Here is a 16,325-nt window from a genome sequence, read left to right as displayed (position 1 = left end):
GATGCCAGGGGTAGGGTGGGAAGGACAGAGAGAAAGAGGTTAGAGCTGTGGGTTTGGCTGTGGTGGGGCTGCATGGGCAGCTCCACCCCAGTCCTGTGCCAGGGCTGCTTGAAGAGGACCCACTCTCAGTGCTGGTCTCGACAGCATCACTGCAATGATCTGTGAAGAAGGAGACAGGGAAATGCCAGGTGCCTCTGCACAGAGGCTGCCATTGCATTACACTCTGCTTCCCCCACTGAGACAGCTGGAACTGAACCACAGCCTCCCATGCTGCCATTAAAAGGTTCTTTTACTAAGGACATGTGCGCTTAATGTCAGAATATTGAAACCATACCCACGTGAATAAAGTTAGGAAGCCAGTGATTTATTGCTGTTTCAAATCTCTGTCTAACCACAGTAAATTTCTGCTCAGTAGTGACAGTCTGTGTCCACATGCAGGCTGTGATTTACAGTTCTGAGTTTTGTATCAACAACATCTGTTTAACAAAAGAAAAAAAAATTAAGCCAAGAACATTTATTTTCTAATCTCCATACCAGATGTTGTTTCGTTATTCATAAGATCCAGGGATTATATCAGAAATAATTTAATTATTTTAAATTAATAATCTGCAATGTTTTTCCTAAAGCATGTCCTGTAACCAGTAGCAACATAAAAACATAGGAATGCAGAAAAGTAAACTCATATTTTGCACAAATCTATAATTACACCTATTTTAAGGGCACAAATATTAAGCACCAAATCCCAGCTTCAGAGGGTAGCATTGGGATTCTTGAAGATTTGCGGGGGAGAATATCAATTCTCAGGATTATGACAGAGATAAGGTGGCAGAGAGCCATTGAAACAGCAGAATAAATCAACAGTTTTGAAATGAACATGTGCTACAGGGAAGGGAGGACAGGAAAAGAAAACAGGGCTGCAAGGAGAATGGTCCTAGGGTGGGATACAAGCGGAGGCCCTGGCTGAAGTCACACCATGCTCTTCTCAGTCCCCATCCGGCTGTGGTCCCCTGGCACCTGCAGGTCCCCAGATTCCCACCCAGAAGGCAGCTAGAAGATGCAGTCTCAGTGTGTTGGTTTCTGCTTCATTTGGTTTCTGCTTCATTTGGTTTCTGCTTTCCTCCTTCTGTGGTAAAGTTGCTCAGGGCTGGAGCAGGATCGCTTCCCTTGCCTCACATATTTAATATTTGCATATGGTTTTGCCCACAACAGTGGTACTGGATCACATTCAAACTTATGGTGCTGACTGCAAAAAATTATTTTCCTGACCATTTCCAACCCTTGGAGTTATATACGAAGTTACTTAGGGGTGTTTGATAAGCAGAAATTTTGGAATGTCTGTTCTTGCAAAAGCAGGTCCTTTACAGAGTTTCAAGCTGTGCATCACAACTGCCTCACTCCACATCAGAGAAAAAAAAATTCCCAATTTGAGGATTTTTATCATTCCTTGATGTGATTTTTGCATGGATATCACAACCGGGAATGCTGATACTGAGGCACTGAGACATTTATAAGTGACTGAGACATTTATATCAGTCCTGAAGTACTCCCAGTTATTCAGAATTGCAGTGATAGATTCTGTTGCAACCTTCAAAAACATTCAGCCAAGTTAAAATTAAAGTAAACACATCAATGACCTGCTAAAGCAGACGGTGGGTCTGTGTTATGGTTCCAACCTTCTTTCAAGGGGAAATGGATTTCTGTATTTTCCTATGAGCCAGGGAATCTGTAGAGTGTATCAATCCAGTATAGACCCAGCCAGACCCTTGAGTTTTCTTGTTGTGTAGAGATTTATCTGTAATTGCCAAGGTTTATTTTTATTTTCCTTGAATTTTACTGTTGTGGATACATATAGATGCGTAACAATTCCTAATTTCCCTCCCTATATTCTTGTGCAGCACAGATTGCTTATCAAATACAGTCTTAACATTAAAGTGTCAAACAGGATTTGCAGAAAGCTATTTGGGTTTGTAGTTTAGGATGAACGTTTATCAAATTGTGGATTAGCAGTATCATGCACCGAACTAAATTATTATTGTCTGTGATTAAATCACAAGGTGGTTATTGCCCTATGTCATCAAAAGCACAAGATAGTTTAAATCTTTAAAATCCCTTTTTAAGGTGGCTATAGGAGCTATGTAACTACTGGCTTTTAGGAACAGACTGTCCCTAGGCAGAAAAAGAATAGCTTTTGAAAGGTCGTTTGGACTGATCGTGCCCTGCTTATACTGGCAACAGCTCTGGGAAGGGAAGGGAATGGATGGACTTATTTACGTTTCAGACATACAGGATAATTTCTCAGTAAATAGATCTCTTTGTACCCAGCGCTAAAGTATTTATTCAAGGTGCTGGACTCAAAAAAGAGAAGCGAACAGCCTGTTCGTTCTCCTGCCTGAAAGGACACCAGCTGCCTGCTCAAGAGCAGCAATGCTGAGGGTTTGTTTGCCTTCATGCTGAGGCATGGGTCCTAGGGCACAACCAAGTTGCAGAGGGTGAAGCTGTGCTGTGCCCCCCTCAGCACCAGTGCAGCAGGGATTTACCACCCCGGTGGGCACTTGAGAGTCTACAAGCTTTTTTAAGCTGATGGAGGCTTTTGCAAGCATGACAGGGGGGCTGCAGGTCGTTGCAGGGTGCATGAACCACCTGGCTCAGCACACAGTGGCATTGGTAGCAAACCTTCATCGCAATGTCCATGCTCCTCCTCTGTACCTTTCAGCAGGCATCTAGCTGAGAGGCTCGGAGGGCTTTAAGCATGCTCTTTTCCTCAGTCTTGTTCTTAGGTAACAAATAACCCTGCTCATGGCTGTCTCGCTCGCCTCAGTGAGTCACCAAGCAGTGAACAATCTGTGCCAGACAGGGAATTGGTGGGCTGGGGGACATGGAGAGCAGTCTCCTGCTCTGATGTGTGCAGCTGGGGAGGTCACGACCTAGGAGGAATAAGGGGGAGTCATCGCTGCTTTCCTTTTTGAACAGATAGGAGGGAAGTCCTGAAACAACTTGATTTCATGTTGCAACAAGGGGTCACAGGGTAGAAAGGGCCGAGAGTCACTGCATTAGAGTTTACTGGAGAAATGAAAAGTCTGATACAGGTGATGGTGCCGTGGCACTCTGAGCCTGGGGTAGTTTCACCAGCAGAAAGTGTGCATTAGGCTGCCTTTGCTCCTCTGCTTCATCCCCCCCTACTCTTTGACCTATTTTCTCTCATTGTTATCTAGTAATCTAATTTTTTAAGTCTCTGCCCAGTCTTTCCTGCTGGTTGCAGCTGATCTATCTCGCTGCTAGCCCCTGAAACCAGGACCTCCTAAAGAAACATCCCTCTGCCAATTACTCCGGAGGCATGGATTCAGCTCAGCGTGAGAGCTCGATTGAAGCCAACTGGCTGTGCCAACAGGACAGTGATGGCTCGAGAGAGACTTTGTACAAACTGTAGAAACTCTAAGCAAATTTCTTAAGTATTTTCTCCACCCATGCTTGAACAGAGCTAGCAATGCCAGGAAAATGGCAATGTTTTACCAAAAGAAGGACTTAGCCTGTAGCTCTACACTCCCCCTGGAAGGCCCGCAGAAGGGAAGGAGAAAGTTGCACACAGAACTCCAGGAGGCAAACGCAAACTTTTGCTCTGAGCGTGCCCCTCTGAGCAGAAGGGTTTGAGGTTTCTCAGAAAACACGAGCAGCAAATCCTCTAAGCCCTGAGAATTCTCAGGCATGTGCCCTCGCCACCGGCACCTCGCGGCTACGTGTACCCAGAGTACCTTGCAGAGAAGTGTTCACTACACATGAGCTGTGATTCCTGCTGGAGTCCTGCCAGCTGGGGGGGAGACGGAGGGACTGAGCATGCTGGATCACCACCCGAGATGTCTGCTCTGCTCGTGTGCAGTCTCTTTGGCCGGCAGCCTTTTGCCTCGCCCCATCTGCCTTTTTCCCTTCTCCTCCCCTCCACCTCTCCCCCCTCCTTCCCAAGCTGAATTGAGGGAGAGGAGGCTGAGGCTCCTTTCTGTCCCTGCAGCCTTCCTGTCTGGCTGACTCTGTGCCCTGGACACAGATGTAAACTCAAAACATGAATTCTGCAAGGCACTCGTTATGCTTGCAGAGAGAATGTGGAGCAGGAAGATACTGGGATCTGTAGGTGGGCTGGGAATAGCTGTATCCTGTGCGAGAATGAAATGACAGTAACAACATAAATAACTGTGTTTCAGCCCCTTTTGTTTAGAAAGAAGATTTCGGTACATTTTAACAATTAATTCCCTGTCCACGCAGCCCCTTTATTGAAGTGTCCCATCTGCATACCTCACCCTCTGAGCTCTTTTATTCTCCAGTTATGTCAGCTCACACTAACCTGGTGGCTGTTGATTGAGTCCTGTGACAGCTCTTTCCAGAGGTTTGCCCTGCTCCCTGCCAGCAGCCTGCCTCCCTTGTCCAAATTGCTACTCGGTTCCAGACAGGGTTCAAAATGTCTGAGTGAATGCTATCCTAGACAAAATGGTTGGATTTCAAAGAATAATAGCTCAGGTGTGACAGATAGCACCCTGCCAAGTGCCACCCCTGCACCAGTCAAGCAGGAGCTCACCTGCCGCTCAGAGGAGGCGCATTAGGGCTTTAATGTGTTAGTTGGTCAAGGTGAACCCTGGACTGAGCCCATAAACATTTAAGTCCCAGAACAAATGTTTGGGGTTGTACAAACATGTTAACTACCTCCAGTTAATTGGCGAGCAATTACCTTGAAGTAAAAATAGCTTTCCCATAGCCCAGCAGTCAGAGAGTGCCTGTCCCCCCTCCCTGCCCCTGTCAACGCTTTACAGATCACTAAAATTTTCAGCAGAGGAGCTTTGCCCAATTTGCCTTCTGGATCCTGGCAGGTTTGTGATCAAAAGTTTTTTGTCCTCAGGAGCAATTGCTGTTTGTTTGTGGTATAGACTCAGCAAATAGGGCTGTGCACCAGAGCTCATTTTTATGCTGCCCTTTCATAAAGTTCTGCCGTTTGTAATGCAATGAAAAAATAGGGTAATACTGACCAGCAAAAGTATGCAGTTCAGCAAAGGAATATACCTACTGTGTGCACTGTAATGGAACTGCTGGTGAAAGCTAGGTAGCTATTTTTAACATAAAGACAGGTTGGCAGGCTAGAATGTGTTTCCTACTGACCTACTAAATTTTTAATCTTTCTGATACTTTGCATTACAAAGATACACAGCTGGACTGGATTTGATGAGATGTATATGTAGTTGAGAACTCAGAAACAAAGTCCTGCTTGCACCCAGCACAACACTTGGGACTACCAAGTGAGAGACCTGTGGCTGGCTGTTTGACCTGTTGTCTCTCTACTGCCCAGAAAAGCTATAGAAGTCAGTAGCGTATTTTCATGAGGTCTCTGGGTCCATGCAAACCCATCGACTTCTTTTAGAACTTGAATCAAGTCCTTGCTTGACCCTCCAAATTTTGGCAAAAAATGCCTAGATCTTTTTGGCCTGCAACTAAGCCACAGCTGGTTTCTTTCCTGGGAGAGATTATCACAGCATTGCTGGGAAGGAAAAGCTGGGCACACACTAAAATTTGGGTCTGTCATTGAGCTCCTGTGACTTTGGGGCTTTTGGTGGCCAAGATGAGCTGGCACGTACTTCAGGTTGGTTCCAGCTGAGGAGCTGCCGTCAGTACCACAAACATCATGTGGCAACAGGAGAGGTGCTGTGTGCTCTGTCCCTGCCTTCACCTGCTCCTGTTCATGCCTTTTCCCAGGAAATAAAAATGTGCCGAGGAGGAGGGAAGCAGGTGACTCTGGGAGGCTCGGGAGAGGCAAGCCTGGGGATGTCTGGCATCCACACTGACTTGTGTGGTGTTCCCCTGGACGCTGCAGCGTGGTGGAGGGTCAGTCCACAAAAATCTTTCCAAGGCAGTTGGTGGTCTCTGCTTTCCCTCCTGGAAGAGTGAAGGAGTGGCAGGAAAACAAAACTAGCAAAGTGCATTTCACAATCCTGGCAGCAGTACTCAGCAAACACAAGAACCGCAACGATGGAGCCTCAGATTGCTCTCCCTGTGCAGCCTGGCTTCAGAAACTTTGGCGTTATGGCAAGCCTGGCCAGAAAGGGCTCCTGGCTCCTTGGCTGGCTACTATGGCCATGTGGCCTTGGTTTTGGTATCTGCAGGTGCTTCAAGCAACAGAAGCTGTAAAGAAGGGTGCAGATACCAGAGCTTTCCAGGAAACATTCAGATACAAGTGCAGCTCTGTTTGCTCTAGCTCCTTTGATTTAACTTCTCTCTGTGCCTGTGTGTCTGTAGTGGCAGACAAATTTGCTGGCAAGCATTTTGGAAAAAAAAAAAAAAAAAAAAAAAAAAAAGGAGTTGATCCAGAAAGGTAGTGTGCACAAACTAAGCTTAGTATAAATGAGTACACCTGTGCTTACCGCTAGGCACGTGATGAATGCTCTGCTAGATCCAAGCCAAAATAATTTTTAAATAAGTATCAGTGCGTACTCGTGGAAAATGAATGCTGGTCTTGTAAGCAGAAATGCACACAGCAGAAACAGGAGTGTGCCTCTCGGTGTGTCTGCTGGGGATATCCAGCAGGGAGGGTCATGTGCAATCCTTTTGAGCTCACCAGCAGAGCTGGTGAAAACAGGTTTTGATTTGAATGAGTTATGACCCATTGAAAATGGCATCATGCGTAACCACAGTAAATTGTCATAATGAGATCACGAGGCTCAAAAAGTGGGCAGTGAGGAAAGAGGCCTCATTCCTCCAGTGCACACGGCTGACTGAGCCCTAGGCTGCAAAATGCAACAGAGGAGGCACCGTCTTATTCCCTGAACATCTTTTTAGTTTAGTGACAGGACCAGAGGTTGCTCAGCCAGACAAAAACTCATTAGAAGTTTTGGGTTAAAAAGAAGAAGCCAAAATTCTTATGGCTTTGCACTTACTCCTATCCAGAGTAATAGAGGGGACTGGGCTACTACAAACAGTGCAAAAATGTGAATTACTGTAAGTTCTTCCATGCTTACTGAAGGTTAGCTTGGCTGTTTCTAAACCATGTTGCTGTAGGAGGGGAGGCGTTGGTGATCAGGGCAGAGCACTATGTGGTTGAAAACAACTTTCCCTGGAAGCATTATAAAGCTGTATTCACTTGACACATCCCTGGGCTCACAGCTCTGCCAGGACAGACTGTGTGGACCCTGCTCAAACACGGCTGCCCTGGGCTGGCCAACTGTAAATACTGCAGAATCATTGCTGGCTTTTCTATTTTCATGGTGAGGCAAAGTCTGAGGCTAGACTGTTCGATACACTTAAAACTTCACCAAATACCAAGCACAGACCTCATAAGTTGCACAGCTATTGCCTGCTAGGAGTCTTGTGGGTGGACTTCTGGAAAGAGCTCCTTTTCTTTCCTCCTTTTCTTTTCAATATAGTTGTGTTTGTGTGAGGCCATTCACAGCTCAGGAGTCTGGAAGGAGCACACTGCAGCTCGTTCTGTTTCTCTTCTAAAGTTATCAAGTGCAGGTGTCCATAGAGGCGTGTTGCAAAACACCCTGCATACGACCTGACCACATCCTCCTGCTCCCCCCCAGGTGGAGGGCAGAGGTGTGTTGGTGTAACACATCACCAGCCACAGGACCTGTTCCTTTTGTCTTGTGCCTCGAGGCAATCCGGATTGCTTGCCACATGGCTGCCACCTAGGTTTGCACTCTTCAGCCTCCTCTGTCTGTTGTACTTTGCACACAAATATGTGTGTCCCCGAGCTACTGAGGCAATTCAGGCTCATGTTGATACGTGGCACCTTCCTGACTCATATCATCTATTCACAGTATTTTTTATTATGATTAAATTCATAGCCTGAGTCCAGGAATAGAGAAACACCCAATTCAGTTCCACGCTCATAACTTAGCAGGTTAGCCCTTGGCCATGGGGTTTTGCTTGCAGTTACCCAATCTGAATTGCATGCTTGAAGCCTAAGCCATTCCCAGGACCCCAAATCTTCTTTTGTGGGCAGCTGAATCCAAGGTCCTTTAGCCCTTGCAGTAGGAACACTCCAGGCCAGTCTGGAGAGGACTTTGGCTTGTCTTGTTTTCCTGATGCTGGCTTGCTGACATTGCTGCAAGGGCAGCCGAAATAGATGGAAGCCAGCCAAGCTGAAGAGACAGTGGGGAAATGTGTCCCTGCATACACTTAACAGCAAAGCACGGGGAGCACTTGGGCTTTCCTGGTGCTCATGTACCAGATAAGTGTCCCCGGAGCTGCCCCAGAGGGTGTTTCTGCATTTCAGAGCCATGGATGAATGTGTCAACACTGCCCACACTGCAATGCAGTTAGAGCTGTGGGGAGCCTCGAGTTTCCAGTTGGTGCCTTCATTGTAGCTAAGAAGAACCAAGAATAAAAATGCTTGTGTAAAATGCTTTCTGAATTTGCTTCTTCATAAGCTCACTTGCTACGTGTCATCCACTGCATAGAAGTCCTGACTTTTCATTCTCTGGTCTCAGTAGTACTGCATAAGCCCCTACTAACATTAACAATTTTTCTAATGCCCATGCAGGAGAAGAATTTGGACTGGTTTCCTCGGATGAGAGCCATGTCCCTGGTTAGCAATGAAGGCGACAGTGAACAAAATGAAATCAGGAACCTGCAAGAGAGGCTGGAGTCAACCATGAGCCTTGTGAAGCAGCTCTCTGGTCAGCTAGCTGAGCTCAAGGAACAGGTAAGTGCCCTGCAGTGGGCAGCAACATGATCAGGTGTGGGTGAACATGCTACCTTTCATCAGTTCACAGTCAGGACAGTGGTACAAAAGACACTTTTGTCTTAGAAAGGGTTTTTTGCATTTTTTTATCTTTCCCTTCTGTAAGCTTTTTGAGTAGATACACTAATAGGGGTTGGGAATGAAATTGTATACTCTATTAGCAATGGCAGAAAGCAGGTAAGGAGAAGAACTGAGGGAGAATTATTCCGATGGGCTTTTCATACAGGGTACTGCATAACATGTCCAAAAAAAAAAAAAAAAAAAAAAAAAAAGGCATAGCTTCAGAAATAGCTGCGAACTGATGGGAGTCAGGAGAAAAGCTTTCTGAACCCTACACTTGGATTTCTTTCAGCAGTGGAGATACATCAACAGTGCTGTTGTGAAAACAATCTGCCAAGCCTGTTGCTTTGCTTGTGTCCCGCTCGTCTTTGTGCCTCTCCCACAGCTCTCCCTTCCCTGCTGTATGGATACCTGCTGCTGCCCTCCCTTAAAGCTTAGCTCCTGCCTAAGCCACCTTATGTATTCTCTTCCTCTTCGGGATCAAAAGGCCAGCTCCTTTTTGGTTAAAGATGCTGGTCACCTCTGGTTTGCTCATTACAGTTTCAGAAAAGCAGCTTTGTGTTTTCTTTATGGGAAGCACTTCAGTGGCGTCAACAGAGCTATCTAATTATCCCCTTCAAATCCTTCCTTAAAACTCTTTTTCCTTGTGAAAAAACTGGATGTGCTGAGGCTGTTGCTTATTGTGCTTACCCATACCATCCTGGTGGGGTTTTTTTCATCTCCCTCTGGCTGGATCTCTTCTCTCCTGGCTTAAATTTAAACTCTGCAGCTGGGACCCTCTTTTAATTCTGTGATTATACAGCACCAAGTGCAAATGCTGCCCCTCTGCATGGCTAAATAACACAATAGCAGTGCAAATAATACACTGCAAGACCTGCCACTGAATAATGTACAAATGAGAATAAAATGTCCATACTTTGCAGGAAACAGATTTCCCACTTCAAAGGTGTCTCTTACTTGTAATTTTCAATGCTGAAGAAAAGAATTCCACTCCCTGTTGTTTTGCTTATATGTATCTTGCTCTGTGACTGCTAAATAATAGTAAAAATAAAATAAAAAAAAAATCTCAACTCCTCTCTCTCTGCCTTTCCACCTTAGATGACAGAACAAAGGAAGAATAAGCAGAGGCTGGGCTTTCTTGGATCAAACACACCCCATGTGAATCATCACATGCCACCACCCTGATACCACGGGGAGAAGCCGTGACTAGCCTTTCATCAGTATTCCTGCTTTTATTATAGAATAAAAAACTGAGATCGAGAGGAGTGAACAGTGCCTATTGTTACAAAGTTAAAAACAACCAAGTGCCAAGATGTTAAGTGGTTTAGCTCTGGGAACAATTTGTAGCTGTTTTTCATGGTTGAAAGGGACCACAACTTAGAATGGGAGAAAATACAAGGGAGCTCGTTTGTATTTGTTCACGGGGCCTGACTCAGCTGCCTTTGTGCTCTGCAACTCGATGGCTTTGGTGGCAGCTGCTGCGTGCGACGGAGGCCGGGGCAGCCTTTGGCCATATCCTTAGAGCTGCCGTGAGACTTCTCCCTGAAGGGCTGGGATAAGCAAGAGGAGCAGAAGAAGGGGACGTGTTTATTAAAGCAAACACAGCAGCCTGGTTCAGAGTCAATGGAAGTCGTTCCTGGCTTATTTGCCGAATAGCAAGATTAGTCATATTTGCTTGGCATTTACTGTTTTTTAATTACCGTGAATACGGCAGTGGAGTAAGCAATAATGTTGCTTCAGGTAACTTCTACTAGGAGGGAAAGGGGAGAAACCTCAAAAGACTGGGAAAAAAAAAAAAAAAAAAAAAAAAAGAAATAAGAAAAAAAATAGAATTGCAAAGAGAAACATTAACGCTTTTGAATTTTAGCTGTCACCATGCAATTTCTTATTTATAACATGGAGCACAATGGATCTACAGTTGTGGGGATGTTATGCACATAACACTGACAACATAACTGGAAGTGATTTCTTTCTCCTGGCTTCAGATGTTCTCGATTAATGTGGCCGTGAGATTTCACATGCTGAGGAGTTAAACTGTGGTTTAAATTTAAGTTCCAATGGAGGATTCAGGAAAAAAAAAAATTATATCTGTAGTTTGAAGCATGTATGAGATTCTATTGTTTTCTTTAAAAAGCTTAGAAATGTATTTCTGCATGGAGCTGTAATGGTGTCATTACCTTCCATAAACTCATCTTCAGTGAGAGTTGACTTGAGTAAATAAGCACCATATTTTGCCAGCTTGCTTGTGAGCTAAAGCTCCTGTGCTTAGCCTGCCTGTGCCCACCCTTCCTCTTTCCAGGGCTTGCAGAAGTGGCTGTGGGGGACAGGGCAGTGCCAGAGGAGCTCCAGCTCTAGGCTCTGTGCAAGGTGGCAGCTGAATCAGCTGTGCAGGTTTCTGCTGTTTTCTGTATTTCTTGGGATGGATGTAAAAGAAAAGTTACAGGGTTTCCACAGAGCCCAAAAGAGCTCTTCTCACCTTTAGAAGGAGATTTTGGGAACATAATTGGGAGTTGTGGTCTCCCTTCATTTTCACTGGGTTTTGGGTACTTAATTTTCCTCAGTGCATTGTAAAATGCATCTCCGTGATGTGGAGCCACTTTTTAAAGCAAAATATTTTAGCGGAGATTTTTCCTCCTGTAACATTTCCATTTTGTTATAAATGCCATCTTGATCAAAGGTGAAAATAATATTGGCTACACTATTTGTAGTTTCTTCCTGAATAAATTCTGTTATCTTATTTAAGGTACAGTTCAAACCAACAGACTTAGAGTAAAGGGAAGGAAGGGGCATTTCTCCCTCTTCATTGCAAATTTAAGCCTGCTCTTGGATGCCATCTCTTTTTTTTGTTTTTGGATTTTTTTTTTTTTGGTTGGTTGGTTTTTGGTTGGTTTTTTTTGTTTGTTTTGTTTTGGTTTTGGTTTTGTGCCAATGAGGTGGCTGGGATAAAAATAATGTACTTTAGGGTCTGATTCCATTAAAACAGTTCCCATTGGCATCAATTGTGTACTTCAAAAATACTGTATATTTTGTAAATTTTTCAGAAAGAAAATCTTTTCCTGTTGACTGTTCTTTAGTACATAGAGCATCTTGGTTGTGTGAGATGATGGCCATTTCTATCTTTAGGGTCTGTTTTTCCTGGAAGAAATTCTCCCACATCCAGTTGGTGCTCTGCCTCCATGTGTTGAGGTGGTGGTTATCAGGAATAGCACGAGGCCAATGTGGGAGACTAAATCATCTACAGCTCCACTGCTGGTGGGCTTGCAGGCTCAGTGCAGCCAGACATCATCTGCTTCCCAGGCAGAGAGAGTGTGTGGAGACAACAGGACCTGAGCTGAGGTGGTTGATGCTGTGTGTTTGCTTCTGAGGCTGTAGTGACCTTTTCCACTCCAAAGCCCAGACAGCCAGGGTAGATGTGGCTGTGGCATGGGGAGCTGATGGTTGGAAAGCTGCTAGGTGAAAGCAGAAGACAGGAAAGAGTTTTCTTCAATGAGATATTTTAGGAATAGAACTTAGAGAGTGTGCCTTTCATCCACACATGCTGTGTATGAGGTCTTGATGCTGCTGCTCCAGCATCACTGTGGTGGTGAGAACCCCATCCATACACCTCCCCTGGCAGTGGGGATGGGGCTTCAATTCCAGCTGGTGTTCAGCACTGGACACCTGAGGTGAATGTGAGTCCCCATCAGCCACAAGCCGTGCAGTAGCCACCCACCAGTGTAAGATGAAGGTGGGTTTGTCTTTCTGACTATGCCTCTGGTACATCACAAAGCCAGGGGAGCTGCACACAAATGTGAAGTTGGTGGAGAATCAGACCCTGCAGCTCTGTTGCCTTGAATTGGTTTATGCAGTTAATGGGTTCGAGTCACTGCTTCTGTTTCAACAGCAATTTCTTCCTTCTCTCACAAATGCTTATGGGAAGCATAAAGCACAGTTTAATGGAACGAAGATAAATGAAACAATCACTCTCTGCTGGGGAGGTGGGCAGTTGGCTAATATTGGAAGTGTCTGGCATTTTTCTAATTCATACTTGGAAAAAGCAAATGAACCACTGAACATCAAGGGAGGTTTCTGTAGGCAGCAGGTGCCAGGACTTGCCGGGCGATGGGCCCGGACGGTGCTCGCCCCGCCTGCGCCCAGTTGGGGCTGGCCCAGGTGCGCATGCCCGGGTTCGGCAGGGTGTGGTTCCTGAGCAGGCTCCAGAGCCAGGCGGATCGAAGTTAGTTCACTGATACCAACCCGAACCAACACGAGCTCGACTGACTCTGTTCGCGAACCGAGCTCGCACCCACGGCGAGATTCGTCTCACGCAACATCTGGTGGAGAATGCGGGCAACAATTTCGGTCTAAACCGTCTCCCCGAGCACCGTCCGGGCCCATCACCTGGCAAGTCCTGGCACCTGCTGCCTACAGGTTTCCACTGTTGGAACCAGAAAAAACTTGAGACTTGATGTGTTTGTGCCCTGAGCTCAGGCCTGCAGTTGTGTGCTGCTGGTCCTCTCTCTTGTCTCGCACCCCAAGTGATGTCACCAAGGCTCAAGAGCCCAATGACTGCTCCTCAGGAGGGAGAGATACACTACCAAACAGCTAGGAGCTAACAGATGCCTATTAGCCTTTGCCACAGTGCCTTTCTGCTCTCGATAGCTTCCGAGAGACCTCTGTAATCAATAACAGTAGGTGAGGCTACTCGCACAGACTGTAAATATATCTCACTGAGCATTTTGACATTTTTGCTGATTCTGCCAAAGCTTAGGCCCAGCCTTGCAGCTCTCCTCCATGTGAGCAATCTGTACGATTGTATCTGGTATCTAAAACAGAAGACTTTTTATAGGAGAAATAGTTGCAGGGCCAGAGCTGAAGCCTTAACAATTGTGAAATATCCCCATCATTAGTTGAAAACAAGAGATCATTGTTTTATACATACATTTATATGTATATCTTTGTTTAATGCAGCTGGGGTATCCTCTTCTTAGGCATGTGTCATTTACCTTACCTATTTATATGAAATGATTGCAAAGAAGTAAAAATATCTAAGAGCTTGGAATGCCTTAGGGGGATTTATAATTTTAAGCTCATTGACAGCTAAAATCTACTTAGGTAAATATGTCCATTGCTGCTGAATGTAACTTTTAATAAAGTGTCTCATTTTATATATGTCTGTCTCACTTCTTCTTGGTGCTAGAGGTGCTGGGAAATGTGTGTTGCTGAATTCAAAACAGCTGAGAAACCCAGGCTGGTTGTGTTTGTTGGATGGGAGACCAGGTTGTGGGTATGCATCCATTTCTTCTAAGGGACAAAGCAGATGACATCAGGACAGTCCTGAATGGATGGAGGCTGAATCTAGCAATGAAAAGTAGGATATTTTTTTATTATTTCTGGAGCAATTTGTTCTGTTCAGGAGAATGGGTCAGATGCCACCTCTCCTGAAGTTCAGGCAATGGTTAGGTGTGTCATTTGCTCAAGTGCTTTTCCTGTAGTCTGGGACTGGCTGGCCAGAGGCAGCCTTGGTTGGAGGTGAGCAGGCTCAGGGATCATGACGGATGTGAATGTTGCTGGTGGAGAGGATGGGCTGAAGCTGCTTCTGCTGGTGCCTGAGGCACATTAGACCTCGCTGCCTCCTTGAATCCAACATGAGGAGCTGGCAGCTTTGAGCATCCTGAGCATCATGTCAGCAGGAACAAGGTGACATCCCTGTGTCCCTGAGGGGAGCAGCAGGGCAGTCCTGCCAGGGCTGCCAGCAGAGAAGGTGTGATGTGCTTACAGGTGTCCTGGCCCGTGCAGGGGATCTGTGTCTTCACCAGACAACAGCTTCTCAGGGCAGGATTGCTGATGGTGCTGGGGGGCCTCTCACTGTCCACTGCACACTCCCAGTGCCAGCCTTAAAACCTTAATTTTGCAATTATAACATGGATGCAGAGTTTAAAGGCTTAATCATAGAATCCTACAGTAATTTGGGTTGGAAGGGACCTCTAAAGGTCATCTAGTCCAGTCCTCCCCCACCCCCCACAGTAAGCAGGGACACCCTCAACTGCATCAGGTTGCTCAGAGCCTCATCAAGCTTTACCTTGAATATCTTCAGGAATAGGGCCTCAACTACCTCCCTGGGCAACCTGTTCCATTGTTCCACCACCTTCATGGTAAAAAATGTTTTTCTAACATCCAATCTACACCTACTCTAATTTAAAACCATTGCCCCTCATCCTGTCACTACAAGCCCTTACAAACAGTCCATCCCCAGCCTTTCTGTAGTCCCTCTCTCAGATACTGGAAGGTCACTGTTGAGGCTTGAAGGCTTGATGTGACATCTCATACTAGGGTGGGGGCTTATGTGTGTGTGAGGTTTTTTTATGAAATTTTTTGTTTGGATTTTTTGGGGTTTTTTTTCTTTTTTCTTTTTTTCATGCAGCTCCTTCAAATAGCAGGCTGAGAGAGAGAGATTGGGGTTTTCCCCTCTCTTTTAGGTGAAAGGATTAAGGAAGACAAACAGCTGACAATTACTGCATCTCTCAACTGAGACAACTCAGGCTGAGGAATTCTGTGGTCTTGTGAAAGAAATGAAGCACCCTGCAAACCTGTGACAGGAGAAGTACAACATGTAAGTGCCTTTTTTTTTTTTTCCAGCTGTGTTTATTACAGAAAGTCAATATTTATGAGGAAAAGAATGAGGCCTCTTCTTACTGAGAAAAAGCCTGTTAATTAATTAATAAGAAAAATCCTATTAAATAGAACATGCTGTTGTTTCTGTGCTCTTGTTACACCAGCCTGCTGAGTTTTTGAGTAGAACTGACTTTCTTTTATATACTGGGGGCATGGCTTTAAAGTTAAATAGAAAGAAGCTTGTTTGTTACTAGGCTTCTTAGGTCACTCTGCAAAAAGTATGTCCTAAGAGAAAATGGATTTTCATACAGTAAACTTTCAACCTAACATTGCGGTCATATTTTAGAAAAAAAAAAAAAAAAGCCCTCAAACCAGAACCAAGCTCCTGAGCCCAAACGGGAGCAGTTTTACACGCAGAACTAAGAACCTAATGTCAAGGGCTGTATTTTTTATAAAATGTTTTCCCCAAAGGTACATTTTAATTCAAAAGGTGTTTCAGGGAGCAAACGTCTTCCTTGGCATCAGCTGCACAGACGTCAGCAGGCTCATGCCGGTGTGGCCTACGAGCAAACTCAGCTCCTCCGTTTCCACCGTCGCTGTTTCTGTGACAAAAGCATCTGTAGGCGAGGATGTTTTCTTTGGAAAGAGCGTGCCTGTTTTCTGGGGAGAGCTGCCAAGTTTATTTTTAAGTGGAGAAAACTGAGATTTAAGGCTGCTAACCTCTCTGCTGTCCTGGGATGCCCGCAGGAGCAACTGGCAGCGGGACTCCTGGTTGCAAGCACCTGTACTAATGTCCCATATTTGCACAAAATCATCTCAAACAACTCAAAAGAAACTCAAGCTCCAAGGATTTTAAATGTGGAGTAGTTTATTGCTATCATCAGTTGACACTTGCCTGCTCTATTTATATGCTGTACTTTTTTAGGCTGAAGCAGGAAGCTGCAAGGCACAAGAC

The 16,325-nt window shown here is 45.3% G+C and overlaps 1 protein-coding gene and 2 long non-coding RNA genes across 4 annotated transcripts in view; 2 read left to right on the top strand and 1 right to left on the bottom strand.

Annotated features, from left to right (window-relative positions):
- ITPR2 (inositol 1,4,5-trisphosphate receptor type 2) overlaps nucleotides 1–11,591 on the top strand; it is a 258,336-nt gene extending 246,745 nt beyond the window's left edge. For both annotated transcript variants that reach the window (XM_071733154.1, XM_071733153.1), the window contains 2 exons: nucleotides 8,516–8,677; nucleotides 9,875–11,591. In XM_071733154.1, the coding sequence (XP_071589255.1) occupies nucleotides 8,516–8,677; nucleotides 9,875–9,961 (249 nt within the window). In that variant the 3' untranslated portion in view covers nucleotides 9,962–11,591. The remainder of the gene's footprint in view (nucleotides 1–8,515; nucleotides 8,678–9,874) is intronic.
- LOC139791210 (uncharacterized) lies at nucleotides 1,769–6,594 on the bottom strand. The gene is made up of 2 exons (XR_011723826.1): nucleotides 6,396–6,594; nucleotides 1,769–5,910 (listed from the first exon to the last, which is right to left on the bottom strand). It is a non-coding gene; the product is annotated as an uncharacterized lncRNA (long non-coding RNA).
- A 79-nt stretch (nucleotides 11,592–11,670) lies between the features above and the next one.
- On the top strand, nucleotides 11,671–13,923 carry LOC139791208 (uncharacterized). Its single transcript, XR_011723824.1, has 2 exons — nucleotides 11,671–12,840; nucleotides 13,187–13,923. It is a non-coding gene; the product is annotated as an uncharacterized lncRNA (long non-coding RNA).
- Nucleotides 13,924–16,325: the final 2,402 nt, after the last annotated feature.

The sequence above is a fragment of the Heliangelus exortis genome, chromosome 1, assembly GCF_036169615.1.
Source record: "Heliangelus exortis chromosome 1, bHelExo1.hap1, whole genome shotgun sequence".
NCBI classification, from domain to species: Eukaryota; Metazoa; Chordata; class Aves; order Apodiformes; family Trochilidae; genus Heliangelus; species Heliangelus exortis.
This window is presented reverse-complemented; position numbering and strand designations above follow the sequence as displayed.